We start from the raw sequence: 26,198 nt of genomic DNA on the forward strand, positions 1-26,198 counted from the left end.
GTAACCAAACCCATTTCCTTTGATTTCTTGTATTTGGTGCAATAATGGTAGAATAATTAAAATTGCGGATGCACAAGAGACCAGAATTAGAGAAGCGCAGATATCTTAGAGGAACATGGGGCTGGTGGGCATTACGGAGATAGGGAAGGTTGAGACTATGTCGGGATTTGAAAACAAGGATGAGAACTTTAATATAAAGATGTTGCTTAAACAGGAGCCAATGTACATCTGTCTGTGAGCACAGGGGTGAAAGGGGAATACATTTTGGATGACCTCAAGTTTTTTTTATAGAGGGTAGAATGTGGGAGACCAGCCAGGAGTGTGTCGGAATAGTCAAGATTTCAGTAGCAGGTGACGGCACAGAGATGAGGGATCAAAAATAACACCCAAGGTTGCAAACAGCTGGCTTAATCTCAGACTATTGTCAGTAATGGAGCTAGCCCAATTTTTGATAAATTTATACCAATCGTTAAGAAATGAGGAAGATGTGATTGTGCAAATGTACTTTTTGCCTTGTACCTTTACATAATTAGAGGGAAACTGTCCTAATGTCTTATCATAGAATTTACAGTGCAGAAGGAGGCTATTCGGCCTATCGAGTCTGCACCGGCCCTTGAAAAGAGCACCATATCCAAGCCTACGCCTCCACCCCATCCCCGTAATCCAGTAACCCCATCTAACCTTTTTGGACACCAAGGGAAATTTAGCATGGCCAATCCACCTAACCTGCACATCTTTGGACTGTGGGAGGAAACCGGAGCACCCGGAGGAAACCCACGCAGACACGGGGAGGATGTGCAGACTCCACACTGTCGGTGACCCAAGCCGGAATCGAACCTGGGACCGTGGAGCTGTGAAGAAGTTCCACCACTACATTTTTAAAATTTCCTTAATATTTTCATCTTTTAATATGGCTTAAATTTTCACAACAGCAATTTTTATTGATATAGCACTCATAACATGCTAAAATATCCCAGCTCACTCACGAGTGTTATATATGTACGAGAGCAAATCCAGTTACCTTTTAAATTAATTGAGGGTTTCTGCCTCCACCATAAAACTAGGCAGCAAAGTTCAAATACCGACCACCCTCGGGATGAAGCCCCCCCCCCCCCCGAAAGGTAATTGACTGCTCTGCTAGGGGAATCGGCCTGTTCCTGTCTACTCTATGTAGGCCCCTTTTAATCTTGCACACCTCAATCAGGTCACCCCTCAGCCTCCTGAGTTCCAAGGAAAACAATTCCAGCCCATCTAATAGCTGTAATTTCAAACCCTGCCGATATTTTTGTAAATTGCTTCTGTACTTCTTCCTGTAATGTGCAAATTCCAGCTGTGGCCGAACCAGCATTTTATACAGTTCCATCATGACATCCAGTGGCAGAACTATCAAATCAGGGACACTCCAGGGGCTGGAATTAAGAGGAGTGCAGTTATCTTGGATATGTTGGGCTAGAAGGGTTTACAGAGATAGGGAGAGCAAGACCATGAAGAGATTTGACAACAGGAGAATATTAAAATTGGGAGCATTGCTAACCAGGAGCCAGCATAGCTCAGTGTAAGAGTGATTGGTGAATGGGACTTGATGTGAGTAAAGGCATGGGCAGCAGGGATTTGGATGACCCCAAGTTTTTGATGGATAGAACATGGGAACTGGCCAGGAGTGGAGTCGAGAGGTAACAAGGGCATGGATGAGGGTTTCAGTAGTTGTTTCTAAAAACCTTTGTTCATGCGTTGCTGGCAGTAATTGCCCTTTAAGAAGGTGGTGACTGAAATGTGAGGGAGAGGGGTGGAGTCGGTAATTAGGGGATAAAGCGTATGGTGGGGACTGAAGACAATGGTTTCAGTTCTCCCAATATGATTGGGAAAATTGTAAGAAATTTCAACTCACCCAGTAGTGGGCATTGGACAAGCAGTCTGGTAATTTAGAGACAGTAGAGTTGAGAGAGATGGTGGCAAGGTAGAGCTGGGCGTCTTCAACATATATATGAATGATGACATTGTGATTTGGATGATGTTGCCAAGGGACAGCATGTAGGTAAGATATAGGAGCGTGCCAAGGATCGATCTGTTGGAATCAACAGCTATCAATACAGGAGGAAGAAGAGAAACCATTGCAGATCATTCTCTGGCTACAATTAGATCGATAAGAATGGAACCAGACAAATGCAGTCCGACTCAACATGATGTTAGGAGGTATTGAAGGAAGGTGGCATGGTCAGAATATCAAAGACTGCAGACTGGTTAAGAAGAAGGAGTAAGGATAAGTTTATCGTTGTCATCATCACATAAAATACCATTTGGGACTTTGGCAAGAGCTGTTTGGTACTGTGGCAAGGCAAACCATTGAAACATTGAGTTAAAGGAAAAATTTGGGTGGAGCAGCACATTAGCAGACAATGGAGAAGAAGGGAAGGTTGGAGATGGAGCTGTAATTTTCAAGGACGAGTTTGTATTTTTGAAGAGAGTGGTGATGATTGTGTTGCTGACAAATGCAAGCATAAATGTGGCACTTTATTCAACATTACGCCACATGGATTTGGCTCCCTACTTGAATCCCAATTCTGTTAGTTTACTGCTGTTCATTTATTCATGAGACATGCAAGCTGATCTTGAGGCAGATATACTTGTTTCGTATATTGGTTGGGAAGGAAGGGAGCTTGAGAATCTAATTCCACTTTGCATAGAGACTGTGGTTTAGACTCCGTGATAGCTTGAAATAAGTTCTGCTGCTGCTTTTAAAATTGTTTGATGCTTCATAGTGACTGGCATTCAACTATATTAGTGCTGTTCCTAGAACCTCATGTCGTTCCTGTGTAACTGGGGAGCTTGAACTTTTGAAACATATTCTAGGTTGGGAAAATCAGTATTTTTTCAGTAAATATTACTGTAGTTCTGTTTCTTGTGTTTGTACTTCTTGTGCTAGACAATATGGTAGGCTGAAGACTATTCAAATGCTTCTGCACTATTGTTGTCAGCCAGCTAGAAGGTTTGTCTTTATGCAGATTCTTAGCATGGGACTGCTTCCAATATTTCATCTTCATTTCCTCACTGGCTGATGGAAATCACCCATTCTTAGTCAATTGCAGCATTGGTCTAGATAATCCTGTTTTACATGTTGACAAACGCTATATCTGTTGCTTAATGCCACCTCCTTCATCACGTAAAATGTTTGTATTTCTCTGAAAGAGATTCTTGTTATGGTATTTTATTAATTGATCTATTTATAATTGTTAAGCCTTCAATCGGGCAAGGCCCCAGGACCAGACGGTACAATCGGGCAAAGCCCTGGAACCAGACGGTACAATCGGGCAAAGCCCCGGGACCAGAGGGATACCCAGTTGAGTTCTATAAAAAGTTCTCTGGGCGTTGGGGCTGCTTCTGGTAAAAGCTTTTAATAAGTCAAAGGAGCTGGGAGTGCTCCCGCTGTCATTGGCGGGGAGGGTACAGACTGTGAAGATGACAGTCCTCCCTAGATTGCTGTTCGTGTTCCAGTGTCTTCCAATGTTCATCCCTAAGGCATTTATTCGGAAGATTAATGCGGCGATCTCGGGTTTTATATTGGCTGGGAAAGCCCCGCGGGTGAAGAATGTCCTATTTGAGCGGGGACGTGAGGAGTGGCCCGTCCAAACTTTATTAATTATTACTGGGCGGCTAATATATCAATGGTTAGGAACTGGGTAGTGAGGGAGGGGTCGGTGTGGGAGCGAGTGGAGGCGGCATCTTGCAAAGGCACGAGTCTGAAGGCTTAGTTAACGGCACCTCTGCCGTTCTCGCCGGCTCGGTACTCCACAAACCCAGTGGTAGTGGCAGCCCTGAGAGTGGAGGCAATGGAGGCAGCACATGGGGTTGGAGGGGCGTCGGTGTGGTCACCGATCTGTGACAATCACCGGTTTGCTCTGGGGGTGTTGGACGGGGGCTTCAGGAGGTGGCAGCGGGCAGGGATTGAGAGATTTGGAGATCTCTTTATTGAGGAGAGTTTCCCGAGCTTGGAGAAGCTAGAGGAGGAGTTTGAGTTGCCAGGAGGGAATGGGTTCCGTTACTTACAAGTGCGAGATTTTGTCCGGAGGCAGGTTCCAGGCTTTCTTCGCCTCCTACTAAGGGGACTACAGGATATGGTGATGTCAAATACAGGGGTCGGGGAGAGGAGGGTCTCAGAAAAATATGAGGAATTGATGGAGTGGGAAGGGGTTCCAATAGGGGAGGTGAAGAGGAAGTGGCAGGAAGAGTTGGAAGGGGGTGGGAAGTAGGAGGAAGAGGCGGGCGGGGGGGGGGGGGGGGGAAGAGTGGGAGGAAGAGTTGGGGGGTGGGGGGGGATGTTTTGGCCTTTGCCTCCCTGATGGCCTTGAGACAGATTTTGTTGGGATGGAGGGACTCTGAGCCTTCAAAGTCAGGTGTTTGGGTCAGTCCCAGGGTTTCGTAGGCTAGAGAAAATTACGTTCGCCTTAAGGGGTTCGCTCCGAGGTGGTAGCCGTTCATCGATTTCTTCAAGGAAAATTGACCGTCAGCGGCGGGGAGGCATGGAAGTGATGAATACAGTAGGGAATCTAATGTATGGGTAGGTAGGAGTTTTGCTTGGTTGGGGGGGGGGGGGAAGAGTTGGTTTGTTATTGTGGAGTTTTTGTGTGTGTTGGATCTCTTTGTTTAAAATGTTAAAATTATAAATGCCTCAATAAAATATTTTCTAAAAAAAAGAAAATAATTGCTAAGCCATTGCTTCAGTCAGGGGGACAAAAACACCCATCTGGTTAAGACCAATTTCCTCTCATTGAACCTGCTGTACGTTTTCTTTGAAAATGAGCATGTTTGGAGGGAGAATTCAGAATTCTCAGCTGGTAGGGAATTGAACCCGCAGTCTGGCCTTGTTCTGCATCACAAACCAGCTGTCTAGTCCACTGAGCTAAATCAGGCCCCATGCTTGTAGCCTAATCCAGAATACAGTCTATTTGGAAGTGCCTGAGCTAATTGGGTAGAAATAAATGAACACTCAACCCACTGGCATTAATCAGGAATTCACATGATTGCCTCCTGGATGGTGTTCTTTCATGTTCCAAGGCATTTTACCTTGCTTTGTGTATTTCAGACATGGGAGACTCGTTACATACTTTTATTGTGGTTATCCATGACCTGTTTACTCCCGTTTGATATGGCACGACTTGATGGTAACAACTCGGCACTGGCAGCACAATCTAGGACACCAACTATGGATCGGATTTTGAATGTGGCAAAGGTAAATGATGTGATTCTCTGCAATGTTTAATTGTCTGTTTTATATTTGTTTCAAGGTGCAACTGAGGTTTCTCTTCGAGAGGAACAGAATTTAAAAAACAGGAAACTACTGTTACGTTTGTTTGACCACACTTGGAGAGTATTGGTGCAGTTCTGGTCTCCATCCTATCAAAAGGATGAAGAACTGTGGAGAAATTGCTGAAGTAGTTTACAAGGATATTACCTCAATTGGAAGGTTCATTATTGAAGGACGAATAAGGAGGGGGTTTCTTGGAAGGCAAGAAACTAAATATGGACAAGGAACTGTCTTTTACTACAGACACACAAATCGTTGAAAATGGTAGGACAAATTGACAAAGCCATAAAGAGTGGAAACTTAAATGGGCAGAATGTGTAAATGAATCTGAAATTGTATTTAAATAATAGGAAACTGAGTGCTCAGGTGCAGTTTGGGATTGGAGGAGTGGTGCAGGGCAATGGTCAGTGCTTAAATCCTGCTGTTGCTGCTTTATGTAAATAATATAAATGCAGAACGAGAGGGGAGGAACAGATCCATGGATGCATTTAAGGATTTTAAACTTGGGTTGGGGCGCCGGTGTAAGACGATGAGAACTGAGGTGATAGACAAATGGGACTTAGTGCATGACAGATATGTGGAGCAGAGATTTGGACAAGCTGCAGTTTGTAGACAGTGGAGGATGCGTGGTCAGAAAGCTGGTTGTGTGGCTGTCTGGAGACGATGAAGGCGCTAATAAAATTTTAGACATTGCAGAATGATACCTGAATTCCAAGGGTTAAATTATGGGGAGAAGTCGCACAAAGTGAGATTGTATTCCCTGGACTTGAGAAGATTAAGAGGTGATTTTATTGGTTTCCAAGTTATTAAATGGAACAATTGTTTCTATCTACCAGTTTTCTTCTGGCTCGGAGATAGTGCATTTATTAGAGCCAGGCCTTTCAGGAATGAAGTTTGGAAACACCTCTATGTGCAGAGATTTGTAAAGGTTTTGAACTCTCAACTGCCAACAGCAAATGATTCTAGATCAATTGTAATTTTAAGTGTGTGAGTGATAGATTTTTGTTAACCAAAGGGCATTGAGGGATACGGGACAGAGGTTGCGTATGATCTCATTAAATTCTTGAAGTGGCTCAAGGGGCGAAATAGCCTTCTTCTGTTTTGATGAAATGTTTGAGGCAGGGACGTAGGCAAGCAGTTGTGGAGACAAAGGTAAGTGGCTTTCCTGCTACAGAGCATCTTTTGTAGTCTGAACTTATCTTGGAGTACAGCAGAAGGCTGAGGTTGCAAACAGCCTGATTCAATGTGTGATAGTGGTTGAGGAGGCAAATGACATCACTAACCAGGGAGCTGAGTGTGTGGCAGTGGTTGAAAAAGATGACTTTGGTCTGCCCACTGTGGGACTCGAGAAAGTAAAAACTCATCGAACTGGAGATGACACCAGGCGTTTAACAATTAAGAGCTCAAGAGAGGTGTTTGAGCGGTGGATATCCTCAATGAACACAAACAAGCTGACATTTGTCTCTGGAGTAGATTGTAGTTCATGGTTGGGGGGATGTTTAGGTGGGGGGTGGGGGGGTGGTCAGTGGTTAGGATATATCTTTGAATTTGGAGGGTGGATTTGGGAAATGACAAGTGCAAGAAGGGACGAAAAGCTATTTCTCAAAATATTCCGGCTGGGGTTGCATTGATGCGAATGCAGTTGTGCAAGCAAAGTTCAAAAGAACTCGATGCTGGGGAAACATGGTATTGATTGTACCCTCACTGTTGACAACATCAGGAGCATGGTAGTGGAAGGGGATCCTGGATGCAGGAGGTGGGCATAATAGAAGTGATGAGCTTGGAGAGTGTAAGGTGCTGAATGGTTGATGGGGTGGGGTGGTTGTTGCAAGAGGGGGGAAATGAATTCAGGACCAGAGTGGTGGGGAGGCCAAGGTCTAGGTGTTGTGCTATGTTATTATATTGTTAAGATACACAAGTGAAAGGTTATTTAATTAAGTACCTACCACATTCACAAAGAGAATCTGCTGGGACACTGAAGTAGAAGGTAGAATGCAGACCCCTATGCAATGCTGTAGTCTATAGATAAACCTATTATCAAGAAAAATATTTGCGTCTAGTTTCATTCTTCACCATCTGGCTTGGGATTCAATTAACAAAGGGAGCAAAGAGATGATTAGGCAGAAGAGGCAGTGATCTCCTCGCACTTGATGCTTTGAATGATGTTGGGGGGAAAAGGAGAGGGGGAGGGGTTTAAGAGCAGTAAGTTGTTGAAAAAGGCACCCTGGGCTATCCTTACACTCCAGTTGATCCAGATGGTTTGACTGAGGAGAGTGAAGTATCACAGTGACATGGCCAAGCCAGAACTGTTTAATAGATGCCAAGGCCAGCTGTGTGGTAGATATGTTCCAGTTTGTGCTCTTTAGCTTTGAGGGAGTGAAGATGAGAACTGTACAATGGTCAGGCGTGGAGGTAAATAGTTTTGCTGCGATGAAGTGACAAATCATAAATTTCTTTACCCGTCAGTCTGGCCTCAATAAAACGCGAGATGGATTTGCAGGCATAGCATTAGTTATTTTTATTTGACTTGCAAGTCTGATTCGTTTCTCACTGACACAGGACACAGAACCAGTCTCCTATACCCCTGGAAAAAGAATGAAGAAGGAGACAAAGGGATTTCTGCAAATACATTCAAATGGCATCACGTTTCACATACACGATTCCCATAGGTCATCCTATACCCCTCCTGACCTGGCCATACATCCTGATTGGCTCATTTCTCATCCCTTCCTCTGGCCTCCTATTACCCAGCATCCTTTTCTCCTCCTTAGCTGGACACCCCTCCCCCTTGCTTTGCCATGCGTTCTGAAATCCTTTGTCTGTGAACTAACAGAATCAGACCGGCCTATATTTACATTACAATAACTAATATCTCTAATGTAACTATTTTAGATCACATTCGTCATTCCCTCCTTTTATCATTTCATGATAACCAAACTATTCAATCCATAGCTACGGTCCCTCATCTAAAAAGATTCGTCGCTGCATTTCCAATTCCTGTAGTAGCCTCCTTCATCCGCTGCACTCTCGTGGATCATAACAGCCAAGATTCTTGGGGCATCTATATGTTCCAGTGCACCCCGCATTCTACCCATCACGCATTTAAGGATGGCTGGGCCCACAAAGATGCAGCCAATAGCCACTGCTAAATACATGGCTATATTTATCAACCAGTCCTTCCAACCTCCAAATCCCCAGTTACCCCAAGAGCCGGGATCCTGCATTCCGTCCAGGTGATCCCGTATGCGATCCATAAATTTAGTGATGTTAGCGGTTAAATCTTGAACTCCCCTGATACACTTGCCCTGTACTATGGCGCATATCCCACCCTCACGGACCAGAAGATAGTCAAGAGCATACCGGTTCTGCATTGCAAACAACCGCAGCTACAAGGCGCTCCGAATTCCCCCCCCGGCTGAGTGGCCCCGGTTGGGTGCGAGAACCTGAGGTTGTTTCCAGTTCTCGCAGAATTCAGCTGAGACTGCCCGGCGTGCTAACTGATTATGCAGGGCAGGGGACTGTGGTAGGGACTAGAGTCGCAATAGCAATTTGTCGGGGAAATGGGGGTGACAAAACATTGGTCGCTGTGCCATTAAATAAAAAGTAGTATCCTTGCTCCGTGTACAGGCTAGCATCACAATCAGTATATCGGTTGTGTAGGGATCCCCCAGTAGCCCAGTTTATCCAGCTTTGGAACGCCAATTAGGGCCTCCCAGCAATGCGGAAAGCCCTAGTCCCAACAGTGATATGAGAGACATTCGCCCAGCCACAAAGGAGCTGGAGGCCGGCGTTCAATGGAACGCAGGTGGTGTAACAAACGCATTGGCCAGACGCCTGGGTGATATGACACCTCCTGTCCATACAGGTGGGGAACAGACATGTTATATTCGTTTCCACCTCTACCAGCAAACAGCCGTATCCTTCACTGCTGAAACAATTCTCGTATGACCGGGAATCCCTATTGGGAGTGAAGTGGCTAGGTATGTACGCCCTCCACCGTTGCAGCCTATCATACTGTGAGTGGGAATTATCCCGAGGAAGGGGAAGGCAAATAGCCGGTGGTGCTGAACCCGGATCGTAAGGAAGAGTGACTTGCTCGGGCGGTGGCTCGGAATGCTGACAATGAACCACCGTTTGGGGAGTGCCCCAAAGCGGTGAAACAGAAAATAACCTAGACCCCGCTGTGGGGTTCGGGTAGCTGTCAACCCGCCCCTGGCCATACAAGCGGTGGTAAATTTGGTAAAAGAGATTCATACTACCCGGGTTTTCCTCAGTTTGGTCTCTAAATGAATTAAGTGTATCTCCTGATAACCTACGTTCTAGTTGTACTCCCCTTCTCACACGCCCCGTCCTCTCTCTAGTCCCCCTCTCTCTCCCACAACCTCTTCCTACTCTCTCCTGACATTCTGATTTTACCTTTATCGCACAAATCTTAACACATCCAAAATCAAATTTACATGTACTCCAAAAATAAGGCAATGTCCATGTAATGTTCCCTTCCCATCGCCGGGACCGGTGCAATTGCTTCATGAGTCCTGTATTGTCCGTTAATCTGATGACCTTCCATGAGTCGATACCATGTCCTCGTATATGGGGGCATTGAAGAACATCACTTCTGCATAAACAAAATGTCCTTGTAGTTTGGTTGGGGTTACAAATGTAGATAATATGTCCCTTTTCCATGTCCGTCCCCGATGTCACTCCAAGCGAGGTGAGGCCGTGGTCACACAGGTGGTGCGTAGCCACCCCATCATGCTCGACACCTGTAAAATAGCACTGGGGAAGGGAGGCAGGTTAATCTGTCCAAGAAAATGAGGCCAATTATCAGAACTCAACTGAGCTGGTATACTGTACCGGGGAATGATTTCCCGCATCAGAACTTTAACCACAGTAGCAGCTTTATTATCGATAGTCGGATACACCTCGACACATCTACTGAACACATCCACAATGACCAAAACATATTTATAACATTGACACCTTGCCAACTCAATGTAATCCACCTGGAGCGTCTCAAAGGAACCAGTGGGCAACGGGGTTTGCCTCATACCACAAGGGATACCTTTGCCGGTGTTATATTGCTGACAAATCAAACACCGATTGCTGATATTCTGAGCCAACCCCTGCATTTTAGGGTGCCACCAAGTGTCCAGCAACAAATCACTAGTCCCCCGAGCCCCACAATGAGTTGCAAAGTGTACACATTCGATGATCCATAAAGCCAGTACATCAGACATACAAGTCTGATGTGCTGGCGTGGTCCATAAAGAGGAAACAGAATCATATGTACAACCAAACCGTTTCCACATTTGTTTATCACTCTCAGGAGCGTCCTCCTGTAACCTTATGACGTCTTGGATGGTTGGCATTGGCTTGTCAGAGGCAGACCTATTTATTGCCGAACGTTTAGTCTGACCTAACATTTTAGGCACCATCACTTGCTGAATTTGTGCGACTGTCCGCACAACTGGGGTCTTACCGTTTGTGTGGGCAGCGCATTAAATGACGGAAATCTGCGCGGGCATCAGGATGGCCTATAGTAGGTCATTAACTAAACCCCGGTGGGATATTTGACCACACATAATCACGAAATATCACTCAAATCGTCCCTTATTGTGGTAGTTTCCTGAATCAAGGCTAAACAGCTGTGGCCAGGTGCGTCTTCATGGACAGAGGGACCACTAAGAAAACAGGCTGGATTGATAGTGGCACAGTGTTTAAATGTCAGACGTGGATTGTTCAAAAGGTATATCTCATACCTATTCTGACGAGCTGCGGTAAGATGCTGAGTCTGCAGTTGCCTCAGTAGTGCGATGACCGAGTGGGAGCTATACACCGTAATATCCTGTTGGAGAGTGAGAGCATGTAACGGCTGTGCGATGGCATTGATTGAACATAAATCCTGTACTAATCAGTACTGGTCTGGCTTGGCTGGTTTAGGCACAGCAAGTATGGGGGTGTTACATTCTGATTGGCAAGGGACCAAAGTGCCCTTTTGCAACAGCTCTCGGATTAATTTGTCTATAGATGGGGCAGCTTGGGGTTTCAGGGGGTATTGCCGAATGGAAGGCAGCTTTACCTGGTCCTTAATCATTACCTTAATAGGTGTAACATTTGTCTTTCCCACTTGTGATGGGTATTCCGTCCAGACCTGTGGATTGACATATTCCAAAACATCACGTTCCCGGTGATGCTGCAGTCAAGTGTTAATCGTTTCAGGGACCTCAAAATATTTTATGGCAGTGCCGTCTGGTGTGACTTGAAGTGCGTTCTCTGTTGGATCTGAATGATCCACTGCCCTCCTTACCATAGGCCCCAGATCCTTGGCATGGTACTGGTCGTGGACCTGACGTGTAATATGAGGGCTTACCGAAGCTGTCTGTGGCCATAAATGTGGTGGTATTGTAACAAAATCGGCCATACCTTCTTTTCCCATGACTATGGCTGTAACCTTGACTGGCCATTCGGTCCCAATTAACAGCCGGTATTTGTCCTCCCAACACCCTGTTTTGTCCGGTTCTGTCATAGGCCAGTGTAACGTAATGCAGTGAATGTTCAATGGCTAACGTCCACCACTGGGGAGTGATAGAAATATAGCACTGTTGTCTCATCCTCCATGATTGAACCGTTACCCCCTCGTCTCCGCACTCTAGCTGTAGCTGGAAGATACACAGTAAATCTCGGGCCAACAAGTTACAGTCCAATCCAGTAGTCACTACAAACTGATGATCTGCAGACTTATTCTTGTAAGTGACTGTCACAGGTTCAGAAATAGGATACTCACACACCTGTCCTTGGAACCCCGACAAATGCTGCGTGTGGTCAGATAGTGGTAGTCGAAGTTCTGATTGCACTGAAGACATGGCTGCTCCAGTGTCGATTACAAATGGGTGATGTTGATCTCCTATCTGCAGAGAGATAATAGGTTCCCTGTCCGATTGGAGAGTCCTTATGACTAAATTAGCTAGTCAATCCTGTGTTGTGAAAGGGTTTGCCTGGGAGAAGTCAGTGTATCTTGTATGTCCTCCCCTTGGTGGGTACCTCCTCCTTTGGGTCAGGTAGTCTCCTTCTGCTGCCTGTCTTTTAAAGGGGCATTCCTGTTGCCAGTGATCTGCGCGGCCGCAATTAAAACATGCATTGTTCCCTCTATATCTGCCCCGTCCTCTTCTCCCAGTAGACCAATGGCCCCTCAGAGGGGGCGGCGGTGGTAAAGCTGTTGGTACATACGGTGGGCCATATAGAGGAGTTGAGGGTCCATTTGGGTAGGTTTGATATCCTCCCCCTCGCTGATCCACCCACTCAAAGTCACAATGTTGGGGTTCCAGCAGGTAAGCCACCGTTTCTGCCGCTGGTTGGGGTCTCAGATCATCCTTTTTCATTACATACTCAGTCTTAATCTTTGTAACTGAGCCTCCTTCCTGGCCTACACCCTCCTTATCGGTCTGAAGGGATTTAGGTGGTATGCTTGATTGTTTCTGGATAGGATCAGGCCCTTCTCTCGCTGTCCGAGATAGGGTCCTAGAGCTAATTGGGCTTGTGGAACAGAGCCCCCCTTCTCTCTCAGACAGTGAAGATGGTACCGAAGGGGCTGGAGGGGCTGGCATGATTTGAATCTGGGGAGCAGTGACTGGATATAAATTATGATACTCTGGTGGTTCTGGATTTAGTGCAGACAATGCTACAGGTGCAGTCGGAATCCTAGCCGACCTGGTCAAATTGTCCAATTCGTCATCTTCTGTCTCTGTCAATGCAAGGCCAGCCATTGAACTATGTAGCCCATTGTTTTTTTTTCCCCCTCTTCACTAATTGGAATCCCCATTTTAAGGGCATTTTCTTGCCAACTTAATAACATGATCTTATCCCTCTCATGTTGACAATATTGTCTCCATAATGTAATTAACTCTTTAGCTTTCATACTTTGGCTCTTTCTTTTTTATTATTATATATATATATATTTTTTTTGCCTATTTATAACCAATGGCAATTTTTGCTCCTTGGCAAAATTATTGAAAAGGTTCTAACAGTGTTGTTTTAAAACTTAAAATGTTTGAAAATTCAAATTGAATTACTGCAACCTGCAAGCTTAGCTCTGATCTCAACTCAGAACTAAATTTACGATTTGCTTAACACAAACTTGTATAACTTTTACAACTTAATTAATTCTTTATACATTTTCTTACATTCACAAAAATGTTGGCTGCTATCAATGAGGGAGCAGTTAGCTGCGGTGATTTATACCGGAGCGAAGTCAACTGTCACTTCCAGATTTACACTTTTTTAAATGGTGTCAGTGTGTTTCTTTAAGTATCACAAATAAAATGAGATAAACATTATTTCAAGTAATTAAAACTTAAGATTCTGGCAATTTCAATCAATTGCTTACTAAAATAATTAACTTTTATCAAAGAGGTGGAGAAACCCACTGGTTTCCTTTAATTAATTCAAAACGTAACTTTCTTGGAGTTTCACTGACTCGAAAGAAAGGTATCCAATTACACCACAAGCTGCCTGTTATCTCAAGCTGCTGTTAACCCTTTGAGAGACTTCTGCTTTAACTAACATGCAGCATCCAGTTTGTTTTAAAATTTATCGTTTCTCGCCACTACAGTCCAAGGATACAATTTTAGCTTAATCAACTATAGATTTTAAAACACTCATTGAACTGAACCCTCATCCTGAGGTCGCATCTGTTCTTCAAAAACACACACATATGGAATTAAACCATGGATCCCCAGACTGACCTTTGATTTCGTCGAGACGATCTTTCCGTACCAACCGCGAGTGACCAGACTAATCAGACCATAAGAAGAGGGGAAAAATCAATGCGCGGTCATTTTCCAGCTATACATTGTGGGGCCCTTTTTCCACTCTCCTTTTGTCCATAATCAGTCTAATTCTGAGTTCGCAGCTGGCCAATGACCATCTTGAGAAATCCCGGGTTTCCGGCACCAAATGACAAATCATAAATTTCTTTACCCGTCAGTCTGGCCTCAATAAAACGCGAGATGGATTTGCAGGCATAGCATTAGTTATTTTTATTTGACTTGCAAGTCTGATTCGTTTCTCACTGACACAGGACACAGAACCAGTCTCCTATACCCCTGGAAAACGAATGAAGAGGGAGACAAAGGGATTTCTGCAGATACATTCAAATGGCATCAAGTTTCACAAACACGATTCCCATAGGTCATCCTGTACCCCTCCTGACCTGGCCATACATCCTGATTGGCTCACTTCTCATCCTTTCCTCTGGCCTCCTATTACCCAGCATCCTTTTCTCCTCCTTAGCTGGACACCCCTTCCCCTTGCTTTGCCATGCGTTCTGAAATCCTTTGTCTGTGAACTAACAGAATCAGACCGGCCTATATTTACATTACAATAACTAATATCTCTAAAGTAACTATTTTATATCACATTCGTCAGAAGGGCATCAAGTATTGACCTGAAATGTTGGTTAAGCAGGTCAAAACAGTGAATTCCTGCTGTGTGGAGGTCAGAGTCAAGAGATTTTTGAATTTGAGCACAAGGTGTAGGGTCCTGTGAGCTTTTATATGGCTAGATGTTACAAGTTAAGGTATCGTAGAAATGTTTGGGTGTGTGGGTTGTGAGAGAGATTAGGAAATGTCAAAGCTGACCTGTTAGAATATGAGGTCATGGGATATATCTGAAATAGGGTAACAAAAAGGGATGGGGATTTTGTGAAGAATGGTAATGTGAGGGATGGCAGGACAGTGGTGAATTTAGAGGATAATTACTTGAGTTGGAGTAAAGGTGGAAGTCATTGAAAATGATGAGCTGCTTGATGTCGAAGCTTAATGAAGGAAGGATATGTTGTGGCAGGTCAACTTGCAGCCGATGAGGTGATAGTGATGAACAATTTAAAGGAAAGGGCCAGAAGAGGGTTGGATGTATGATGATGAGAAGCTACCAGAGGAATAAGGGGAAACATCAAGTTGTGAATTAACATTGTTACTTGACCAATAATTTACTTCATAGTTTAATTGTTGTGATTGTGTAGGTCAACCAAATTTGTGCACAGTGATATCCTACAAAGAGCAAATAATGAATGACCAATTTGTCTTTGGTGGTGTTGATGGTTGGCCAGATTATTGGCCAAGTGAACTTCCTGCTTTTTGTGTTGGGCCATCTTTTCTGCCCACTGACTAAGACAAAAAGGCAAGCAGTGTTCTTATTGAAACAGATTACTATTTAGTAACCTGGTTAGAAAAAAGAGTTTGGGTGTAAATTGGCTAGGTTGTTGCATTACTGTCGAGATTCACACCGAAAAAGTGGTTATGAGGTATTGACAGATTGTCGGTTTCCAAGGTATTCGAAGATGCCAGATTCTAACTCTTCCAGGATTGGAGTGTGGAAAATAGGATTAATACTATGTTGCATGCCCAGCTTCATGATGATGTACCTCAGTGTTCACACCAAAAATACCCATCTCTGTAGTCCTGTGTTTCTCATCTGGTACAGCAGAGATTAGAACTTTCCTCCTATTCGTTACTTCTGGCATGTTTTATGGCATTTCCAATGATTGATGGAAATTTGTTTTTATTCTAGTCTTACCTGACAGTCAGTGACAAAGCAAGAGATGCTGCTGCTGTCCTCGTATCCAAGTAAGTGTATTCAAGTACTCCTATTTAGTAGTGCTTCAGAATGCATGACAATTTTCTATTTTGAATTTTACAAGAGCCTGTGCGTATAAACATGAGTTGAACAAAGTCTTTTACATTAGTATTTACAGAGCAATTTCAACTTATGAAAATTAAGTGTGTATTAATGGGGAAGCAGGTTACTTGTTATGATGAGGAGCCACCATTTGAAGAATCATCACACTGATATAAAGACTCAGTTGCCTTCCCACTGTGCGCAATGGTTCTACACTGAGCAAAGAGATGGAGAAGGTTTTTTTCTCCAAGACCGAGCGCAGACCGTACTCAACCAGCAGCCCACACTTTGTTTAAAAAAAAAAAGAAAATGCTGACTGTTAGATGTGATTCCGCCATTTGGCAGCACTTGCTGAACAATCTGGAGTATGCTAATAGCTACACAAACAACCAATTTAGGATAATCAGTCGAACACATAATGTGGCTCATTTACACTTGCTAGAAGTGACATACATTCATACACATGGATCCGTTCTCTGCAAACATAAGGAACATGTCCAAGCTTTGAGTCTTGAGAATATTTTATTAAATGGTCAACAAGAACAAAAATTTGAAAATCAATTACATAATATTCCACATATCACACTAACCATTAAACAACCAGGAAATGTCGCCATTCCATATTGGTACCAATACAAAGCTATATCAGCTCATTTTCGCACAAAGAAAACCAAACACAGTATCACACCTTGCAGATTCGTCAACAGGAACAGAGGATAAGCCCAAGAATGTGTTATCATGTCCAGAACTTTGTTGTCGAAATGATCTGTCCATCAATATGTTACATGTATCAGTGTCATTCTCCATCCAGGAGTCGCAGCTGTGCAGGCCCTCCCACACGGCCCAATCTCATTGGAACCAAATCCTGGCATCCACATATTCCACTGGTGCTCAAGGTGCAGTTGAACATCCGTGACTTCCAGTGTGTTTAACCCATGGTGACATGCCGATTGTATGCAGCACTCACACATCAGCAACAAAAGCATCAGTAATCTGCAAAAGCATCTCCAACGGTGTCAGCAGGTAGCCCATTCAAATCAATGTGGCACATCAGGGCTCGCAGCGCCTTCTTGCTTCAAACCGGAGTTGCCTTCTGGACTCGTACGTCCACTTGAGCCTGATGTTCCAGGACCCAGGTATCTTAGAAAAAATTGTCCTTTCTGGCTACAGAAAAAGATGCAAACAGCTATAGCAGCCTCTAGACATTTGCAGCCACCAGTAGGAGCAAACACAACCTGCAGAGGTTGGGGAACCAATATTTCCCTAATGCTTTCTCCATGGCAATGCCTCAACCAATCAGAGTTGCCTTGCCAACCAATCAGCATTCCTTTTCTCCTGTCGTATAAATTTGTCCTAATCATTTGTAACTTGCTGTCCTGAGGAGCAGTTTGTTCTAAGGAATGCAAAGCAGCAGCTTTGACAATTTTCAGCTTTTCAGCAATTTTTTTTAGTTGCTACGTTGGTTTGCAAAATTGATGTTCGTTCTTTGTTTTCCTACTCGTTGAGTGAGAAAGCTGGCATATTCAGACGAAATCCTATCACATCACCTTGCACTCAACTTTAATTTTCACCGGTGGATGCTGGTGTGACAGGAGATGGGAGTTACTTACTCATTTCTCGATTCCATAAAATATGTGGAATATCATTATGAACAGGTTTACCATCTCCATTCTGTATTGTATATGTATTCTTCCTCCTGCTGCAGTAAAGAAGGTGTGTGGCTTTCTGTGACTGAAACAGCACCAAAACATCCTGATCAAGGGCCAACTATGGCACTAAATTTGCCTAAAAGCTTGAAGAAGATCCACAGAATTCCACTGACTTCTATATTTTCAAGGGTTTTCAGTGACAGTCCTGATAACAAGGCAGTATTTGGGCTAATGCGCTGGTGACCATTCGGCATTCTCGTACATGTAGAGAAGATGTGGAGGAGGAAGATGTGGCTAAGGTGCAAAGGAATACACATTGCAACTAAGAAGCCCACTATTAAACCTTTTTTAAATTTATGGACCACTCAGAAGGATTTAAATGTGTTTGGCATTTGTTTTCCAATGGTGGCTTTATGCAATCTGACCCTTGCCCCTGCCTATTTCCATAAGTTTCACTTTAATTTAGGACTTAATAATTTAACCAATTTAAATGTGTTATAACAATCGTCGCCCTAATGGCCATTAGTTTTCAGTAACTGTGTATTTTTAATTTACTATATAACAACGTTGCAACAAAGTTTTGAAGATTTGTTATATTTCCTTGCAGATCTTTGGTATAAGGCAAATGTTGGAATTGTATCGAAGGCACAGTTTAGGCCATAATGGTGTAAATTATGTGGACTGGTGAGATCTGCCACACAGTGGTGGAACGTGGAATTGCATAAGTAATTTTTCTTCCTCTTTTGCCTTTACATTTTGGTGGTGTCAATGTGCTAGGCTTACAAGCACCACCTTGTGTTGTGTTACAGAAAGGATAGCTTGTCTGAAAGGGTTGTAGAATAAGGGAACAGAAGGAATGGGAAGAAAATTACATTGTATGTATATATTTTTAGTTGCCATATCGGTGTGCTTTGCAGTTGGCAGTAGATGATATTAATATTAGTTTGTTGTTTAATAATCATTCAATACGTAAGGGAATGTTCTAGTTAAATCTCATCACATTACCTGAACACCGATTGAAGATAGTGTTTCAATCCTCTTCATTTCTCTTCCAATAATTCTGAAGGATTGCAAAGTACCAACATGAACTAGTTTCTCATGTGAAATCTGATGTGCTGCAGTGCTGAAGGTATTTGAATTCTTCGTCAAACACTTGACATCCAGAAATTAATGACACAGTACAAATTCCTCATTTCTTAATCCTCATCCTCACTATTATTCAGGGGCTCACATGTTTTCAGTTTTGCATTTCTTACTTTTCTCAGTTCTGATGAAAGGGCTTGATCTAAAACATGAGCTCTGTTTCTCCATTCACAAACATTGCCAGAATTGCTGAGTATTTCCAGCAGCGTCTGGTTTTTTTTCTGATTGAGGGGCCGGCAGAACATGGAGCTAAGGCCATGATCAGATCAGCCATGATCTCATTGAATGACAGAGCAGGCTCGAGGGGCCAAATGGCCTACTCCTCCTATTTCTCGTGATCTTCCGTTTTTATTTCCAGCACCTGCAGTGTTTTGCTTTTTGATTTTGCAGATTTTAAACTGATTATAACCATTTCCCCATGGGAAATAGTTTTGTGCGACTTGATCATGAAATTATTTTTATATCACAGGGATAGGGTAGAGGCATGGGCTTGGGGTGGCACAATGGCGAGCACTGCTGCCTCACAGCACCAGCGTACCAGGTTCAATTTCGCCTCGGGTAACTGTCTTTGTGGATTTTGCACTTTCTCCCCGTGTCTGCGTGGGTTTCCTCCGGTTTCCTCCCACTGTCCAAAGATGTGCAGGTTAGGTGGATTGACCATGCTAAATTGACCCTCCGTGTCCAAAAGGTTAGGTGGTGTTAATGGGTTACAGGATAGAGTGGAGGCAATGGCTTGGGTAGGGTGCTCATTCCAATGGCCGGTGCAGGTTCGATGGGTCAAATGGCCTCCTTCTGCACTGTAAATTCTACGATGATCAATGAGATTGTGGTGTTTTTGTTTGTGTAAATGGCCACCATGTACCAAACGTCCCTCTTTTCTATTTAATATTGGGTGCCAGTCTCTATAGGCATAGTGAGCTTAATGGTATATTGTAGAAGTGGGGGACTGGTTATCTAGATTTACTTCCCCAGAATAGGAAGTTGGGCTCTGCCACCATATCGTAGACACATTTTTGTTTGAGAAAGACAAGGCTGTGGTGAATTTCTTCCTATAATTAATGTAATGGATTTACGCTCATCCCTGGATACCTCATATATCGACATTAACTCTTGCATGTAGGTTAAAACAATTGAGTTTCAAGATGATCAAGTTTAGTGTTTGACTGATTGAAGAAACTTAACTGTTTTGTATCAATTTAGTAGGGACAAGACACAAAAATAAGTGCATTATACTCCAGGATTTTTATTTCTATGTCAGTTGTTGGTGTTTTACTCTCACATTGGAGGGTTCCTGATAAATCTGCTAGTACTATAAATCTGAAAATGCTGGAGATGCTCACCGGTCCACCAGCATGCACCAAGATAACTTGAAGTTTTAGCTCTCTTGTAGGGCTCTTCTCCAGTTGCACCAAAGTATCGCCATCTGAGTTCTGGTCATGTGTCTGTATCTGCAAGTTAGCCTATCTCATCTCTCGGATGTTGATGCACGCAGCAGTTTAAAAAAACAGCAGTTTAATCGCGCGCAGTTTAAAAAATAAAATTTGTATACAGTTTATTTTTATTTGTTTGCATGAATCAACTTCTAAATAAAAAATGCAAATACTTCCTGCAGCTAGAAAACATTGCACTGAAAGCGGAAAAATTGAATGAGTTTGATTTAAAGATAAAAATCATTGACTTTAGTTTCATAGTTTCTAAGGCATTTTTCTATATTAATTCATGGGTTACGGGCATGGATCTCAAGGTTAGCATTTTTTGCCTGTCCGTGTGTGTGTGTCTGTGCGTCTGTCTGTCTGTGCGTCTGTCTGTCTGTGCGTCTGTCTGTCTGTGCGTCTGTCTGTCTGTACGTCTGTCTGTCTGTGCGTCTGTCTGTCTGTGCGTCTGTCTGTCTGTGCGTCTGTCTGTCTGTGCGTCTGTCTGTCTGTGCGTCTGTCTGTCTGTGCGTCTGTCTGTCTGTGCGCCTGTCTGTCTGTGCGCCTGTCTGTCTGTGCGCCTGTCTGTCTGTGCGCCTGTCTGTCTGTGCGCCTGTCTGTCTGTGCGCCTGTCTGTCTGTGCGCCTGCCTGTCTGTGCGCCTGCCTGTCTGTGCGCCTGCCTGTCTGTGCGCCTGCCTGTCTGTGCGCCTGCCTGTCTGTGCGCCTGCCTGTCTGTGCGCCTGCCTGTCTGTGCGCCTGCCTGTCTGTGCGCCTGCCTGTCTGTGCGCCTGCCTGTCTGTGCGCCTGCCTGTCTGTGCGCCTGCCTGTCTGTGCGCCTGCCTGCCTGTGTCTGTCTCTCTCTCTCTTTATCAGTCATGGCGAAGATTATGTTGGAGCTGTACAAAATCTTGGTTAGGCCACAGCTGGAATACTGTGTGCAGTCCTGGTTGCATCACTACCGGCAGGTTGTGATTACACTGGAGAGTTGGCAGAAGAGATTCACCAGGATATTGTCTGGACTCGACTGCTTTCCTAGGGTCTCTGGAAATCATCCACCTCAGGCAGGATTAGCTGTTGCATGCAGAATGCGGCCTTTTGACCAGTTCATTGGCTGCCAGCCAACCAAGCCGAGTCCCATCTCATCTCTCTGGTGCTGAAAAGTCTGAGTTTTTTTGTCCAAAGCTAGCAGAGTATTCTCTGTTGTAACTTTTGGATTCCTCATTCTCTTTGCTGCTTGACTTCAAGATACTTGTCCATTAAGCATCCATCGATCAAAAAGATAACAGCAAAAAGAAGGAAAGGGGAAATAAGATAATCAACAGGAAGGACCCGTACAATGTTCCAATGCATCTGCTGCCTTTGTCCTTCTATGTGGTAGAGGTTGTGTGTTTGGCAGGTGCTGTCGACGGAGCCTTGGCGAGTTGCTACAGTGCATCAGTGGTGGAGGGAGTGAATGTTGGAAGTGGTGGATGGGGTGTTAGTCAAGTGGCTTGCTTTGTCCTGGATGGTATTGCGCTTCTTGAGTGATGTTGGAGCTGCACTCATCTAGTCAAATGGAAAGTATTCCATTACACGCCTCACTTGTGTAGATGATAGATAGGTTTTGGGACGTCAGGAGGTGGGTAATTCTCTGTGGAATTCCCAGACTTTGACCTGCCCTTTTAGCCACAGTATTATATGGCTGGTCCAGCTCTGTTTCTCATCAGTGATAAACCCCAGAATATTGGTAGCATCATGATGCTTTTTTGCTGTGGCACTTTGTGCTCCTTGATGTCTTTTGACCTGGCAGACTTGAGGGGTGGTTGCTCGGAGACATTGGATACCTACTTCAGGTTATGCTGATGACATTCCATCAGAAACTCAACCTTTGAAACGGAACAGTGCTACAGTGAAGGCCATTTGACCACCAGATGAGTAATTCCAAACGCCGTCAGCATTCTGAAGACGTATTTCAAGTGTCGAGACAGATCTCAAGGTGCCTATCAGTAGGCATCACCAGGGTGTTCAGAATGGGTGTGTTGTGCAGAACAGCACAACTTCACGCAGCGTTGTGGTTTGGACCTGCAGGAGAAGCAGGGAAAAAGTTCAGATCCTGCTGATGAGTCCAGGGAGGAGAAAAATCATGAGGACGATATATCATTGATTGATTACATTGCGACCAGGTATGATTTTATTTCTGCAAGGCTTTCTTAGATTGCACCAGTGGATTATTCAGGGTTGTGAGTATCTGTCGTGGGCTTTTATGTGATTGAAAGGTTAATTTTCCATCCACCGAGCTCTACGTTACATGACAAAAGATTATTTATAACTTTAAAGCAAATCATTTATTGATGTAATGTTCTGAATTTACAATAAAAAGCATGTTAATTTTTTTTGTCCTGGTCATTTGCATTTTTTTTGCATTTTCATGTGGACAGTAAAATCATCCAATGGAAAAAGCTCTGTGGTTGGCGTGTGTACATTTCATCACATTGGTTCTGGGGACTGCTGTGCTGTGCACTGGTTTTGTTGGGATGTGGTTGTTTGCTGAAATCCGAGGCAGGGACACTGGTGGATGGTAAAAGCGCCTACAAGGCAATTGGAATTGCGTGCACTTCTAAAAAGAGTCTTGGAGTCGTGTTAATAACTGAATAGTTATTATCTGAATGTGCACGATTTTGATTGATTTGCAAGCAAGAATATAAGTTTTTATGGAATTATGTGTGCATCAATTAGTCAAATATGGATCAATGGAATCCTATGTTTTTTCGATTGGTAGAACATAACGGAGAGGAAGGAAAAGCTTGAACTTTTGCAACAGAAATTAACATATGCTTGCTACAATTTGAATTTCCTTTAGACTGGCGGGAAGCGATTATTTTCTTTTGGCACAAATGCCTTTTGCAAGGCACCAGAACAAACTGAATTTATCAAATTAAATATTGAAAATAACCCCCCTCTACGAAGAGTAGAGTTTGGCTTTGCCATCTTCAGACATAGAGGTATACGATATTTCAGTGCCTCCCATTGGAGACAAGTTTGAGTATTTACATTCCTTGTTGCTGCATGGCTTTGTTTATACACCGCGTATTTGTTGGTCCCACTTTTTGGGAGGATTTTTCGAAGTTTCAAAGGTCGACTTATACACTGCGATCTTATTACTCGGTCACGGTTAAAATCAGGCAACATGGTGGGGCAGTGGTTAGCACTGATGCCTCACGGCCCTGAGGTCCCAGGTTCAATCCCGGCTCTGGGTCACTGTCCGTGTAGAGTTTGCACATTCTCCCCGTGTTTTGCGTGGGTTTCACTCCCACAACCCAAAGATGTGCAGGTAGGTGGATTGGCCGCGCTAAATTGCCCCTTAATTGGAAAAAATGAATTGGGCACTCTAAATTTATACAAAAAAAATCAGTCCTGGTAGATTTGGCCGTGTGCAGTAATAAATATGTAGCACCATCTAGTGGGAAAAGATATTGACAACAGATAACATTATATCCAATCTTTCATTGATATGTCAATATGATTGATCTGGCATCCTTATTGGTGAATGTATGTGTTATGGGCCTGTAGGTGATAACAAACAAATGGAGTAAAATTCTGCTTTATCGTATTAATTTCCAGGCATGTTAAAGTGTAATAATAAAACCAACACTCACTCCTGTGGGCATTGGCCTCTTTTGGTTCAGCCAGTTCGAACTGAATAGTGCACAGGTTTCATAATTATTTTCCTGCCTCATTCCTGATGGCATTGTGAACAATACATATTGCGCAACTTAGGTACCAGTTCGACAGCAATGCACCTTTGTCATTCCTTCGTTGCTAATAAAGACATGAATTTTAAGGTTACGGATCTCCTGGAAAAATATTGCTTTACCTTTCACCTTGTTTATAAATGTTTTACTGAGGTCGGGTTAGCTCAGTTCGCTAGACTGCAAGCATCTGTATCAGTTTAGCATCAACAGCATGGTCCTTGATCCCAGTTCCAGCTGAGGTAGACAACCTCCTCACCCTACCTGTCGTAAAAATTGATGGCACTTGACTGCAAATAATCACCAAGGTCCTGTCGGCAGGCAGAGAACTCCAGAAGAAATGTTTTACTGTATGTCTTTAATCCTCCTACTGAAAATAAAGCTGAACCAAATTTAATGTACCAGCACAGCAAACACTGTTACAGATTTTGTAAGTAGTGTAATTTATCAGCTACAGGGGGAGACTGACTGAGTAGAGGCTATCTATTCCTTATATGTGAATTGAGCCTCATTCCTTATATGTGAAATGAGTTGGTAGCACATCTGCCCCTGAGTCACAAGATTGTGGGTTCAAGTCCCACAACACTGAGCACTCAGTGTAGTATTGAGGGAGTGTTGTACTGTTGGTGGCCCTGCCTTTCAGATGAAGCATTAAACTGATCCTGTCCCACTTATTTAGTGGATGTGAAACATGACATTGGTACTATTACGAAGAAGAGCTGGAAACTATCCCCAGTGAACTGGCCAATGTTTATCCCTCAATCAACAGCACAAAACTAAATTGTCTGGTCTTTACCACATGCTGCTTGTGGGAGTCTGCTGTTCATGAATTGGCTGTAGCATTTCTTATATTTTAACAGTGACTACACTTAAGTCATTTTTGGCTGTAAAGTGCTTTGGGAGGTCATGTAATGATGGAAAGTGCTGTATAAATTCAAGTCTTTTACAGAGCAGAACTAATTTATAACTAATACAAATTATAGCATATAGCCTCGGCGGCACTGCTGCCTCACAGCGCCGAGGACCCGGGATCGATCCTGGCCCCAGGTCATTGTCCATATGGAGTATGCACTTTCTCCCCCTGTTTCCCCACAACCCAAAGATGTGCAGGACAGGTAGATTGGCCATGCTAAATTGACCCTTAATTGGGGGGAAAAAAAAGGAATTGGGTACTTTAAATTAAAAAAAGATCATCGCATAATGGAGCATATTTCTCCATCTATCTAACCAAATCATACTTCCTGTTTGTATTAATTGCCAAAGTTTGACCGAAGTACTTTACCTGTATATAAGCTTGTTATATAATGTTTGAATATTTCTAGCTCTCATGTTAGCTATGTCGACTCTTGTGGTATTTATTCTCATTCCTTTGTCTCTTTGACTTGGCACGTAATATAAAATTGGATGTCATGATCTTAAGATTTGTTATCAGTTGATCTTTTAGATATAACTAAAGGTTTAAGTCATTAAACATACATTTTTACTTTCAGAAATATTAATTGAGTTTGTTTTGTTCTGAACAGGTTTGTAACTCGCCCAGATGTTAAACAGAAAAGATTGCCAGATTTCTTGGATTGGGTGCTGACTTCACTATCCAAAGCTGGTCAGACAATGGAAGGCATGGTTGTGATAGATGGAATGCTTCAGGCTCTGGTAAATACTTGATCACGTTTTAATTCGATAAATTTAAATGTTGAATGTTCTAGGATATTTATTTTCCTGTGTAAAATATTGCAATGATATTAACATAAGGAATAGGTGCGTGGATAGGCCATTTGACCCATGAAGCCAACTCGGATTGTGGCTTCAAATCCATTTTCCTGCCTAAACGCTGTCCTTAACTCTCACACCAATCAAAAATCTGTCTAACACGGCCATGAATATTATGTGGTGGTAAGAAAATATGTACCTTTTATGTTTTCCCTTTCACTTCAACATTATTTATTTTCTCTTTCCTCTTCCCTCTTTTGGTGTCCATATACCCGCCAGTAGAACACTCAGGAGATCACTTGGACCCTTCCATGACATGCAAAAGTGGCGCAGGTTGATTTTTCATCTGTTTGCTTTTTTCCTACGTTTCCAATTCCAATAAAGTATCACTATTAAATGAGGAGCAAGGATGTAGTTTGGCATACTTGCTCCAGAATTAGAAAATTATAGACTTATTCACATAATCCAAATTGGTATTCCAATTGTGGTTCAGTGATAGATTGTCCAACATGGTTCCCTCAACCACCATCACCAAAAACGTATTAGCTGGTAGTGAATGAGTCAGAAGTTCCATTTCAT

The 26,198-nt window shown here is 43.3% G+C and overlaps 1 protein-coding gene across 1 annotated transcript in view; it reads left to right on the top strand.

Moving 5' to 3' along the window:
• The window catches only part of tbcd (tubulin folding cofactor D), a 375,176-nt gene that overhangs the window by 14,654 nt on the left and 334,324 nt on the right, over positions 1-26,198 (top strand). The window contains 3 exon segments of the mRNA XM_072483144.1: positions 5,081-5,227; positions 15,869-15,924; positions 25,433-25,562. Of these exon segments, the coding sequence (XP_072339245.1) occupies positions 5,081-5,227; positions 15,869-15,924; positions 25,433-25,562 (333 nt within the window).

The sequence above is a fragment of the Scyliorhinus torazame genome, chromosome 18 (assembly GCF_047496885.1).
Source record: "Scyliorhinus torazame isolate Kashiwa2021f chromosome 18, sScyTor2.1, whole genome shotgun sequence".
Classification (NCBI taxonomy): domain Eukaryota; kingdom Metazoa; phylum Chordata; class Chondrichthyes; order Carcharhiniformes; family Scyliorhinidae; genus Scyliorhinus; species Scyliorhinus torazame.